Source organism: Nicotiana attenuata, chromosome 2, assembly GCF_001879085.1.
Source record: "Nicotiana attenuata strain UT chromosome 2, NIATTr2, whole genome shotgun sequence".
In the NCBI taxonomy this organism is placed as follows: Eukaryota; Viridiplantae; Streptophyta; class Magnoliopsida; order Solanales; family Solanaceae; genus Nicotiana; species Nicotiana attenuata.
The window spans coordinates 51804360-51819041 of NC_031990.1; the positions used below are offsets into that span (position 1 = coordinate 51804360).

At 38.6% G+C, this 14682-nt stretch overlaps 1 protein-coding gene across 1 annotated transcript; it reads left to right on the plus strand.

Moving 5' to 3' along the window:
* Window positions 1425–2496, plus strand: LOC109219599. Its single transcript, XM_019384067.1, has 2 exons — window positions 1425–1588; window positions 1725–2496. Exons 1-2 carry the CDS (start codon window positions 1425–1427, stop codon window positions 2494–2496), a joined length of 936 nt encoding a protein of 311 aa, XP_019239612.1.

Below are 14682 nucleotides of genomic sequence, written 5' to 3' on the forward strand. Positions count from 1 at the left end.
GGGGGAGGGGGAAGAAAAAGAGCAATATTGTTGTTGTTAGATATCAATCTTGGGTGAGCAGGCGAGAGAAAGACGTTTATGCTCCATGCTAAACCAGCGCAACCAACTAGCTTTCGTGTTTGAAGGCAAACAATAAGAATATATAAAGGGTCTTTGATGCGCGCGTGTATATATATATATATATAAGCCCTTAGCGAAATGTCGTTCGCTTTTTTATCCTTTAAAAATTAAATTCATATTGGATATAATTGTAATTAAAACTATTTTCCTAATATTAGGAATTCAAAATCAGCTAAAATCTTTATCGTTAAATCATTCATTATTTGAATTACATAAAAAGTCCTAATATTTAGGACACTAAAATTAATTAAAATTTTACTTTAGAAGGATAGTTTCTTTTTCAAGAAAACTCTGTGTTTCTTGTCATTGAGTTTTAATCTACGAGGTCAATTTGGCCTCTATATTTACTTTCACACCAAATTATTTGTAATTCTTAAGTTTCAATCCATAAGTATTTACATATTTAAAAACTTGGTTATTAAATTATAGGGATAATTTTTAGAGATACTCTCACTTATATTTTCTTAAACTTTTATTTTAGAACTCAAATATAATTTTTAATATAATATTTGTGTATTTTTTTTTAATTTTCTGTTTCATTAAGTTGGGGTACACGTGCAACTTGGTTAACAAGTTGTTTAATCTATATCCATACTATATTAAAAGCATGAAGGTACTTAGTAAAATATCGTTCGCTTTCTACCCTCTAAAAATATCTTTTACATTTGACACAATTGTAACCTAAGTTACTTCCCTAATATTTAGGATAGTTTTAAAACTCCATATCTTTTAAGACATGATAATTGCTTCTGTTGTCTAAATAAAGATTATATTTTCCCTCTTTTAATTTTGATACAAAATTATAAAGGTCCTGAGTCTATATGAATGGATATTATGTACCTTGGTTACAAAAGACAAATTTTATCACCATATAAAAAATAGACGGCTTAACAATCCAATACGTTGAAGAAGGGACGTCTTTTCTCTCTGAAGGCGCACGTTAAGCAGGATCGCTAACGTACGCCAACAACCATGAACATCCATCAGCGACGAACTTCGATGATGAAGAACTCTACAGAACAAATTGAGGAATTGATTAGTTGATTGGTTACACCAGAATCGGGAATTGAACAACAACTAGGTCCTCGACAACTTATCAGTTGGATGCCGGGGATGGGAAGTGCGCCGACAATCATGCAAACGGTGGCAATGAATGAATCTCTACCACCGGTGAAAAGAGTTACCACAACTCCACTAGAAGACTCAATTCCACCGAAATTAGGAATTACAACTGCAACGTGTAAATTGACTTACTCAGCAGGACCAGCTAGATCTATGGAGAGATAGTCAAAGGAAATCGAATGATGGAGCAAGGCATGCAATTGAAATTCTATCCACTGGTGATTAAGGATGGAGTAAAGCTGGTTAAATTGAACCTAAATGAAGTGGAGCAGCAATGTCAGCAATGGAAAAATGCCCTAATTGGATCTGTAATTGGGGGAAATCCAACATTTAAAGAGATGCTCAAGTTTGTATATGGAGTATGAGCCCAGTGGCTACGCCAAAGGTACTGTTACATGATGATGATTATTTCATCTTTAGATTTGATTCGATAGATGTTAAAACTTGATACTCCAAAATGGCCCTTATACATTCAATAACAGACCCCTAATACTGAAAGAGTGGAATCCAGATTTTAGTATTAAGAATGATTCTATAAGAGTGGTTCCTATATGGGTGATGTTTCCAGGACTACCAGTACAGTTATGGGCTAAGGAAAACTTAGGAAGATTGGCGTGTTATATTGGGAAACCACTGTGTACTGATACGCTTACAGCTCATGTTGACAGAATTTCATATGCTAGAGTCCTCATAGAGGTTGATATCACCCAACCTCTACCAGATGTTCTTCTTGTAATTGTGGCAGAAGGGAAAATCTGGGAGCAAAATGTGGAGTATGAATGGAAGCCTACATTCTGCCAAGATTGTAACCAATTCGGACATATGACTGAGAAGTGTCAACAAAAACAACCCGAGCAGGAACAACAAGGAAAGAAACAGAACAAGAGAAAGAAGAAGGAGAAATGGGAATGGAAGACGAAGGCAGTAGAATTAAAGGATAAAGTTGAAGTAGCCACAACAAAAACTACAAAAGATCCTGAAACTAACAAGCCTGAGGAATCTCCAGCTGCAAATTCAGAGGTGACTCCACCAGAGATTCAAATACAACTGCAGTTATCCAACAAAGGGAAGCAGGTTGTAGTCTATCATGGCTCAAAGAAGAAAGATGGAAAACACATTGATGCACAAGAGATTGCTAGAAGAAATCAGTTTGCTCCTTTAAGGATTCTTGAGAAAGTAATAGCTGAACCAGATGGAATAGAGGACCAATTGGTAGACAAAGGAACCAAGACAAGCAAACCACCCCCACCATGATATTTAGCTCTTGGAATATAAGGGGGCTGAACAACCCTCACAAGAAAAAAGAGTTTAAACTGTTTTTGCTTACTAATAAGATAGATATGGTGGGTATCTTTGAAACCAAAGTAAAACAGTCAAAAGCTAAAATGATTCAGAAGAAGTTTGGCGCAGGGTGGAAGTTTGTAGATAACTACTCAGCAGCACCTAAAGGAAGAATTTGGATTGGGTGGAAGACAGTAAATGTGACAGTCTCAGTAATTCAAGCTTCTAATCAACTCATCCATTGTCATATTCAGGACAGAACTACAAATTTCTACTGTTATGGGACTTTTATCTTTGGATTGCATACCGTTGCTAATAGGAAGCCTATGTGGGATCAACTTAAGGACATATATGCCAAGATAAATGGGCCATGGATCATACTTGGGGATTACAATAGTATACTATCAGTTGGGGACAGAATTATGGAGAACCAGTACATCAACAGGAACTGGTAGACTTCAAACACTGTATTGATAATATTGGAGTAGGGCAAATAACCAAAAGAGGATGTCAATTCTCTAGGAGAAAGAAGAGAGATGCAGAGGACAGGATTTACAATCACATTGATTGGGCATTTGGCAATCTAGATTGGTTCCAGATATATGCAGGAATTGAAGTTGTTTATCTGCTACCAGGAGTCTCAGATCACTCTCCAATTGTGTTAAATACAGAAGTGAACAGGCCAAAAGTCAGAAGACCTTTCAGACTCCTAACAGTACTTCTACAGCAGGAAGGATATAGAGAAGCAGTCAACACAGTTTGGACAAAACAAATTCAGGGGATTGCTATGTTTAGGATATGCAGAAGGTTGAAGATGTTATAAATCCAAACTAAGAACATTCACAAAGAGTACTCTTCCATTGATAAAAAGCTAGAAAACTTAAGGGCAAAGTTGGAGACAATACAAAGGGCACTGAATGATGATCATTTCAATCCAGCACTTATTGAAAAGGAGAAGCTGACTCTTAAGTTGATTGAAAACTGGGATGCAGTTCAGGGAAAGGTACTTGAGCAAAACTCAAGAGCTACTTGGATTGCACAAGGTGATTCAAATTCCAAATACTTTCATGCCTATCTGAAAGCTAGACAAGCAAGGAATAGAATGTCTTGCGTTTACAATGAGCAGAATGATAGAATAACAGAGCTAGAACAGATTCGGCAAGAATTCATTAAGTTTTTCAAGAAGATACTGGGGGAAGCAGCTCATACACTTCCTGGAATAGATATCAACATTGCTAGGGATGGTCCTACATTGACCCTAGCACAACAACAGTCAACGTTGAGTCCAGTGACACAAGAAGAAGTTATGCAGGCAGTAATGGAGTTACCAGATGATAAAGCTCCAGGATTGGATGGCTATCCGGCTAGATTCTATAAGACATTCTGGGCAAGTATAGGGAAGGAAGTGACAGAAGCTATTCAGCAGTTCTTTGAAACAGGCAGGATACTCAAAGAAATAAATTGCACCACTGTCACACTGATTCCTAAGGTGGAACACCTATCTTATGTGAAAGAATTCAGGCCAATTGCATGTTGCTCAACTCTATACAAGATTATTGCTAGGATCATAACAAAGAGACTAAAAGCTGTTGTGGACTATCTTGTAGGACCAGCTCAATCTGCATTCATAGAGGGGAGAAATATCTTAGACAATGTCATACTGGCTCATGAGTTGGTGAAGGGGTATACAAGAAAAACAGTCTCTCCAGGATGCATCATAAAGGTTGGTATTAGGAAAGCTTATGACTCAGTTGAATGGAGTTTCCTAAAACAACTACTGATTGAACTAGGGATTCCTTACAAGATGGTGACTCTGCTAATGGAGTGTGTAACCACAGTAAGCTACTCTCTGTTGATCAATGGTGGTATAACAACTAGATTCCCAGCAAAGAAGGGCCTAAGACAGGGGGATCCTATGTCACCATATCTCTTTGTACTTGTGATGGAGTACCTAAACAGATCATTGAAGCAGCTACAGAGTAACCCAGACTTCAATTACCACCCTAAGTGCTCTAAGCAACACATCACTCACATATGCTTTGCTGACGACCTGCTACTGTGTTGTAGAGCAGATAAGATCTCAATGCAGCTTCTAATGAAATACTTTGATCACTTCTCATCTGTTTCTGGACTTAAAGCTAATATGGAGAAGAGCTCCTTGTATATTGCTGGTGTCACTACTGAGTTCAGACAACACATCCTAGATGAACTCCATTTCTCTCTTAGAAGCTTGCCTTTCAAATACCTAGGAGTTCATTTGTCTGCCACAAAATTGACTATCAACCAATGTATGCCTTTAGTGGAAAAAATTGTGGTAAGGGTGAGATGCTGGTCCTCAAAATTCCTATCATATGCAGGAAGACTTCAACTGATAAAGAGTGTATTGTTCGAGATACAAACCTACTCGGCCCAAATCTTTATGCTTCCAAAAAAAGTGCATAAGTTAGTCACAACAGTCTGCAGGAATTTCCTCTGGCATGGATCAAAGGAGAATGTGAACAGAACACAAATTGCTTGGGAAAGAGTTTGTCAACCAAGATCAACTGGTGGGCTAAATATCCTCAACTTCACTTTATGGAATAAAGCAGCAATACTGAAACTATTATGGGCAATATCTCAGTAAAAAAACACTATTGGATCCAGTGGATACAACACCAATACATAAAGGATAAGGACCTAAAAGACATGAAAATACCAGGGCAAGCAAGTTGGGTGGTTAGAAAGATCTTTGAGGCTAGACAATGGGTAGCTCCTAATATGGACAAGTTACAGAAATATGCAACTCAAAGCAAATTCAGCATAAAGAAAGCCTACATGGAGAGCTACCTCAATACCCTAAAGTCACTTGGAAAAGCTTGATCCTAAGTAAAGGTTTGATTCCAAAACATCAATTCACCTTGTGGATGGCCCTTCAGCAAAAACTGGCAACAGTGGATAGAATTCGAAAATGGGGGATTCAAGTGCAAAGTGAGTGTGCTCTCTGCTCAACTAGTTTAGAAGAGACATTCAACCACCTATTCTTTGAGTGCCACTATTCCAAGAGCATTTGGCAGAAGCTACTACTATGGACAGGAAAACAGCGATAAGTGAAGTCATGGAATGAAGAAGTTACAGCACTGGCAAACATGACAAGGAGTAAACATCCCAGAGCTGCCATCTATGCTTTTTTATTTGCAGCCACAGTTTACCATCTTTGGATGGAAAGGAACAGTAGAAGATTCAGACAAGTACAGAAGCCTCACACAGAAATACTGAAAGATATAGCCTTGCAATTACATATTGTAGGACAAAGGTATTCCAATTGGCAGAATGAATTAGATAGATTGATAGGATACCCAAGCTAGAAGCTATTAGTCTTATGTTTCTATAACTGATACCCTTCCTAGAAGGTGAGTAGCTATAGAACCTAGTACTGAAAGCAGATAGTTCAGAAGAGTTTTCATAGTTTATTTTTGTAAGATCCTGTCTCTATAGTCCAATGAGCAAGTGTGCTTGTAAATATTATACTTGGTTGAAATAAAAAAAATTCCTTTTGACCTTAAAAAAAATAGACATACAGATATTACAAGAAAGACTCAACCCGAGAAAAAAATATCAGAACATGTTTTAAAACTTTAATATCTTTTTTTATACTATAAAAAACAGCTTTAATTTATTTCCTACATAAAATATTTATTTTAGAATCTTGACAAATTAAATCAAATTTCATTTATTATTCTTCATAGAAATGGAAAACTGATTATGCTTATAATCTATAGTCATAAAAAACATTGTTTACTAAACCTTCCGCTTAATTAGAAAAATCAATCGTAAATATATAATTTTCTACCATATACGACGTATTTTCTATATTGAGCAGGTTTTTAAACTTTTAATCTCTTTTGTTTTAAGAAGTAGCTTACCTTCATTTTTCTACATAAAATGTTTGTGTTAGAATGATGGTAAATTAATTGTAAAAAAGTTACTATTAATTTTAAAGCTTCATTATTTTTTTGTATTCGTTTTTTGATAATTAATAAAAAATATTATTATTTCCTTGTAGGGTGATCTTAGGAATGCACTAGATCTCCTTTTTAAAAATTTAAGTTATTATTTAATTTTCCAAGCTTTTAACATTTTAAGAAAAACAATAAGTATTTAATTAATATGATAGGATGAAGATCTAAGAAAATTTATTTTAAGAACAACTTTCTCAAGACTGGCCTAATTAGGTGACAAGAGTTTTATGAAAAATTACATTATTTAATAGATTAGAATTTCAAGAAATATATATTTGGGGTTGTAGCGACGCATCTACTGAATAAATAATCAGGCAAAACATTTATATCTAGCAGTTAAAGTTTAAAATATTTTATTGAAATAACCATTTAACAAATTTTGATGTAATATAATACTGTCATTGGTTAAATTGATAGTCGAAATTTGTATTACTTGTATTCCAAAGAGATGTTATGCGAGATCCAACAACATAACATATTTATATCTTATTTAATAATATATTATAACTACAACTATTATATAACTAATTCAACTAAATTCATCATCTTTGTATATCAAGAAGAGATTGTTTCAATGAACGCAATAATTTATTTTTCTTGTATATATTTTATGCCGATTAACACGAAATATACGTGCAACGCACGTACATTTAAGCTAGTGTGTGTATATATATATATATATTGCCGAGGCTAACGGATTTCGATGAACCCTCTACTGTCAACATAGGTCGCCTATAATTATCCGGTATGGGTAGAGCGATCCCGTGATTAGCTTCTATCGAATGGTTAAACTTGGCAATCAATTGTCTTTAACCTAATAGAGGCAAAGCTCTTATTACTCTGGCCATGAAGGAAGCATCTGAAGACGAGCTTTCATATCAAGAAAAGGATCAATTAAATCACAGCATCGACAAACCTAAAGAAACTATGAACAATCCTCCCACTAACAAGGTAAGCTTTCGTGACACCCTCTCCCCTCCATCACCCCCAATCAACCCCATCCTAGAAGTATATTTTTTGGAAAAATTAACCCCGGATGTTGAGAATCTCAATCGATCAAAACACCCCTTTTTCATACCTATATCCAATGACAAAATAAGGCTATACCGTCCTTGGAAACAAACCATTATTATCAAACTCCTAGGAAGAAAAATGTTCTACACCAACCTTAAAACTAAACTATGCGTACTATGACGGCTTGACGAAACCCTACAACACATAGATCTAGGCTATGATTTCTACCTTATCAAATTCCAAAAGATAGAAAACTTTAACAAAATATACCAAAATGGACCTTGGTTCGTAGGGTCTCAATATCTCTCCATACGCCAATGGGAACCCAGATTCAACCCAGCTCTAGCACACACAAATTACACAAATGTATGGATTCGACTACAGGAATTATCCACAGAATATTATGACCTACAAATCCTCAAAAAAATAGCAGATTTCATTGGTACACTGATAAAAATTGACACATGCACGGTACATACAACCAGAGGCCGTTATGCAAGACTTTGTATCCTAGCACCACTAGGTAAATCCCTTCCTTCCGAAATTCTATTAGGATCACACACCCAATCAATCTACTATGAAGATCCTTTCATAATATGTACAAAATGTGGTTGCCTAGGTCATAACCTCCATTACTGTCCATCCTTTACAACCCCCATCGCTCCGAATCAACCTCAAAGTAATCCAAATGCAACCACCGGTGAAGAAGACCAACAAAATCAATAAAAAACTGTTTCTTATGCTAAAACAAAAACCATTCCAAAATGAAGAACAACCAACCACCCCAATCCACGTTTCAAAATCAAAACCACCCGGTTCACCCCAATACCACCAATAAAGACACAGTGGACCCTGGCCCCCCAGGCACTAAAAATCCAACCAATAGCATCGATCTACAAAACCAATCAAACCTACCACACAAAAAAACTTTCACTGGACCCACCCTCCACAAGTGCAAAAACCATCCTAACAAACCTAATACCACCTACGACACAATCATGTAACCCTATCCCTAACCCTATCCCAAGACCCTCCAATCATCATCATTACACATACAACCCCCACTACCCACGCCCACTGACAACCTAGGTGACACCAATCATCACCTCAAATCACCATCCCTATACACCCTTAACCGACAAGATATATCCAAACACATACATCCAAAACAAAACAACAACAAGAAACCAACAAAACCAAACAATCATTATGATCCTACTACCCTAAAAACGGCCTCAAACGCACACATACATGAACTTTTCTTACCAAATTCAAAAGATACAAGTGCAGCTATGATGCCTATGCAAACAACTCTCAACTCTAACACATCTCCCATGTCTCCAAACGACAAAACCGTTAACCACTCTTCACCCCACCCAACACATTCCAATGCCTCACCATTATCACCACCTAAAGAACCTCCGCCCAAAATTTATTCCAATACTACCACACCAACAATACCACTCGGTCAACCACTGCAAAAAGTTCACACAAATAGTAGAAGCCATAACAATGGTCAACCCCCTCAATCAACTACGGAAATTACATCCACAAATCTTAAGACTACCTCAACCAAATACTACAGCTCGCCTGACAACTCTTCCCCAAACTCACTCAATGAATCGACTCCAAAGAAGACTCATAAAAAATGGCCCCACCAATCTCTACCTCCTCCTTCCCTCACCTCTCAAAACCACCCACCACCAACCTTCCCATGCTCAGCAATGGACCCCACTCCGTCCTATCCGCCCACTCATGAATCAATCTTCACCCCTCCCAGCACAGCAAACATCACCCACGAACCATCACCCACTAATAGATCTTCAACATTCATAAAATCATGCGACCCTACTGCTAGAAACCTCAGAGGAGATAACCTTCTCAATTCAGGATAAATTCCACACTAAACACAACAAGAACAGGTCTTACACTTAACCCACCATCGGGATATCACTCCTTGGCAAGTGTGTAGGATAATTTCAATCAATATCAACAAGGGCACGCAAAAATACCTCACCTCCCTCCCTATTGGAATACACCCCCACAAAATAACTACTAGCCATGGTTTACTCCTACCCATCAACCCCATCAACCAGTGCTGTCCCACCAACCCCCACTATCAACACAAATACAACCATTGAAACAACATGCAACAATCAACCACATCTCCATCTCACCACCTTATTCACCACACCAGGTAAACCACCATCAAGCAAAAGAAAACAACGACCTACCGGAGACCCTCATAAATTACTTGATCCTGAAAGATCTTTTGATGTCCTCCATGCCAGGAAATATAGAAAATACCAAATTCTCATCCTTCCAAAGATCCAGGAAAACTCATTATATACACGCCCAAACCCCTCCTCATTGGAAGAGAGATAGGTCTTGCTTATGATCCCCATTCCACAGGATAAATTACTACCACACGCTCCAGAAGAGAGCACCCCACAACATGATTTTTTAATGAAGATAATGTTATGGAATTGCCGGGGGGCTCACAATCTAGAATTCCGTCGGAACCTCAGGTTTTTAATCTCATGGAACAACCCCTCTATCCTCTGCCTCACAGAAACAAGAATGGCTGATCATAACGCCCTACTCATGGACTTCAACTACACAGACTTAATCCAGGTTGCAGCACAAGGTCAATCAGGTGGAATAGTAATTCTATGGCGAGTCCATGAACTGATTGTCAATCCAGTAGCAACCACAAGTCAAGAGATACACACCACTATCCAGGTAAATAAATCACCTTCATGGTTATTATCCTTAGTTTATACTAGTAATAATTTTACTGAAAGGAAAATACTTTGGAACAACCTTCAATAATGCATGAACACTATAACTGTGTATGGCTCCTATGTGGTGATTTCAATGAAGTCTCCACCTCCAACGAAAAATTTGGTGGAGCACCTATTCATTTAAAAAGAACCTCCACATTTAACAAATGCCTTAGCAATATTAAAATGGTGGACTTAGGATTCTCTGGGCCTAGATTCACCTGGACCAATAAGCCTAACTTTAACCACAACAAAAACCATCCCAATACTATTATCATGGAAAGACTGGACAAATTATATGGTAACACTAAATGACTAGAATTATTCCAATATTCAACGGTTAAGCACCTAGCACGTACACATTCCGATCACTGCCCCCTAATCCTAAATTTAACCAAACCTTACTCCAAACCTACACCTTTTTTCAAATTTGAAACAATGTGGCTCCAACATCCCCAATTTCAACATGTTGTAGCAAACACTTGGCTAGAAGAACAGGAGTACTCTAAGGGGCTAAAAAATTTCACTGACCTAGCTAAAGAGTGGAACATTCACACCTTTGGAAATATCTTTTACAAAAAAAAAGATTCTTACTGCCCGTCTGAAAGGACTTCAAAATATGCAACCAGAAAATAAATATTCTTTCCACAACAACCTCAAAAATCAAATAATCACTGACTTTAATAACTTACTTCGAATAGAGGAAGAATACTGGAAATTAAAATCCCGCGTTCAATGGCTAAATGACGGAGATGCAAATACATCCTACTTTCATCTCTCCACAATAATAAGATGTAGACAAAATTGAATCCTAAGTTTCCATGATTCCCTAGGAAATTGGACTTTTGACGTCCAAACTATTCGTAACACAATCCTAAATTACTATCAAAACCTCTTTACTACTCAACTAACACAATGACAAAATGAATTTATACCTACTTTCTCAAACTCTCTCACAAACGATGATATCCTAGCACTAAAGAGACCCCTAACTACTTCAGAGATCATAAATTCAGTTAACTCATTACAACCTCTTAAAGCTCCTGGGCTGGATTGTCACGACCCAAACCGATGGGCCGCGACAGGTGCCCGAATCCTACATGTCGAACATCCTTAAGCATGCGTTTAAGATATAAACATGAATAACATACGTGAGGGAAACCCATCCAAAAGGCAGATGTACATATCATACGGAATACAGTGGGCGAGCCGGCAAGGCTGCTATAGACAACTATATACAGTGGGCGAGCCGGCACTACCCGGCATGCTGCTTATCTGACTTGACTCACCCCTATATTGAGAACCTAAGGGCCTGGAATTCTGACCAGGCCTTGAATACGTGGAACGATCAAATCTCTTACCGCCAAACTGAGGGGGTGCGCTAGCCAATGGCTGGGCTGGATACCTCGGGTACTGTTGTCTCTGACCACCTCGAAACTCACCAGAAGGACTCGAAGACCTCGCTCTCTTATTTTGGGCCCTATCATACTCACGATCGGCCCTCTGTTTCTTCTTACGCTCCTCTACGCCCTAAGCGTATGCTTGAATACGAGAAATATCCACGTCTGGCTGAGACCGACATACAATCGTTAAGCAAGTGCGACTCTAATCCCATCACGAACCGGTGAACCTGATCCTTCATCTTAGATACAATAGTGGGAGCATACCTAGCCAACGAATCAAACTGAAGACTGTACTCCCGAACACTCATGTTACCCTGCTGAAGGGTCAAGAACCTATCAACTCTGGCCCGCCTAAGCTCTGTTGGCAGATAATGACGAAGAAAAGCTTCTGTAAATATACTTTATACATCATACTATTGTGGTCATATGGTACCTTGTATGGTACTAGTCCATATATATCGGGTATTATAGCTCGGACCGTATTTTATCCCAAATCGACAACCTTCAACGAAACTCATTTTCTTTAATTCGTGTATCCTTTACCCTTCATGGCACTTACTTATCGCTTGTTATAAATACCATAAATACGTTAACCTCAAGATAATCTCATCCATGCGTCTACGTTGATTAACTAAAGACGAAACTTCAACATACGAAAAGGCGAGATGTAACATCCTTCCCCCCTTAGAAACATTCATCCTCGAATGTTTAACTCCCCGAGATCTATATAAATTTGGTAGAGTCGCCTTTGTAACAATACTACTACCAACTCTTCCTGTAGAAACTCAATAATTCAACGCCACATAGGACCACAATCATCAATAACGACAATGGCATCACATACCAATCACAATAACTAACACAAGAATCCATACACGTACCTTAAGGTTGTGATGTCTCAGTCAGACCCTTCTTTGGAGGAGGAAATAAGTAGGGACATCTAGACTTCATGTCTTATTCGGCCTCCCAAGTTATTTCTTCCACATTGTTGTTTCTCCAAAGTACTTTCACCGAAGCTACGTCTTTAGTTCTCAATCTCCGAACTTGTCTGTCTAATATAACAATGGGAGTTTCTTCATATGATAGCTGCTCTGTGACCTGAACGTTGTCAAACGACACGATTCTGGAAGGATCTCCGATACATTTATGGAGCATAGACACATGAAAGACTGGATGTACAGACTCCAAGTCTGAAGGCAAGTCTAACTCATATGCTACCTGGACTACCTTGCGTATGATCCTATATGGTCCAATGTACCGAGGGCTAAGTTTTCCTTTCTTACCGAACCTCATAACACCTTTCATCGGTGATACTTTTAGGAATACCCAATCGTCAACCTGAAACTCCAAGTCTCGCCGTCGATTATCCGCATAAGACTTTTAACGGCTTTGAACTACTAGTAGCCTTCCCTATATAAGCTTAATTTTCTCGATTGCCTGTTGTACCAATTATGGTCCTACTAACGTAGTTTCCCTATCATCGAACCACCCTATAGGCGATCTACACTTCCGTCCGTAAAGAGCTTCGTGTGGAGCCATCAGAATACTGGAATGGTAGCTATTATTATATGCAAACTCAATAAGCGGCAGATGATCATCCCAACTACCCTTGAAGTCTATCACACAAGCCTTTAACATATCTTCAAGTGTCTGAATAGTACGCTCAGCCTGTCCGTCTGTTTGGGGATGAAATGCTATACTAAGACTTACCTGAGTCCCAATCCCCTTTGGAATTACCTCTAGAAGTTAGCTGTAAATTGAGCTCCTTTATCCGAGAATAGATACAGGGACACCATGCAGTCGTACTATCTCCTTAATAGCCTTGCATAATCCTCTGCGGAATATATAGTCCTAACGGGCAGAAAATGAGCTGACTTTGTAAGCCTATCAACAATCACCCATATCGAATCGAACTTACGCTGGGTACGAGGTAAGCCTACGATGAAATCTATATTGATTACTTCCCATTTCCAAGTCGGAATCTCCATAGCCTGCAATAATCCACCGGGTTTTTGATGCTCAATCTTCACCTGCTGACAGTTAGGACATTGAGCAACAAACTCCGCTATATCCTTTTTCATTCCGTCCCACCAATATACTTCCCTGATATCATGATACATATTTGTCGCTCCGGGATGGATACAATAACGAGAATAGTGAGTTTCTCCCATAACCTGTCGACGCAGCCCTGCAACATTAAGGACACATAATTGTCCTCGATGTCTGAGGACCCCATCTCCTTTAATTTCAAACGGTGTCTTCTCCTCCTGAGGGGTGGTATCCCTATAATAAACTAACACAGGATCCTCGTACTGGCATTCCTTTACTTCAGTTACTAACGAGGACGTTGTCGTATCCTGGATAGTAATTCTAATATCACCCGATTCTGGTAACCAAACTCCAAGACTAGCTAGCTGATGAATCTCATGGGCTATTCTCCTATTTTCTGGCTGTAAATATGACAGGCTACCCATAGATCTACGGCTGAGGGCGTCGGCTACTATGTTTGCCTTCCCCAGATGGTATAAAATATCAACATCATAGTCTTTAAGTAGCTCCAACCATCTCCTTTGACGTAAATTCAATTCCTTTTGCCTGAAGATATACTGGAGGCTCTTATGATCCGTATAGATATCAACATGAATGCTATACAAGTAGTGCCTCCACATCTTTAGTGCATGGATCACCGCGACTAACTCTAAATCATGGGTCGGGTAGTTCTTCTCGTGCTTTCTTAGTTGTCTAGAACCATAAGCTACAACCTTACCATGCTGCATCAGCAACACAACCCAATCCAACGCTTGAAGCATCACAATAGATAACATAACCATCGGTCCCTTCTGAGAGCGTTAGAACCGGTGCTGAGGTTAATCTGTTCTTCAATGCCTGGAAACTCCGTTCGCAAGCATCAGTCCATTGAAACCTTGCTCCCTTCTGAGTCAACTTTGTTAAAGGTGCTGA

Coding starts and splice junctions, on each gene's coding strand:
- LOC109219599 (XM_019384067.1), top strand. CDS start 1,425: ATGGAGCAAGGCATGCAATTGAAATTCTATCCACTGGTGATTAAGGAT. Junction 1,589..1,724: donor ACATTTAAAGAGATGCTCAA/GTTTGTATATGG, acceptor ATTCAATAACAG/ACCCCTAATACTGAAAGAGT.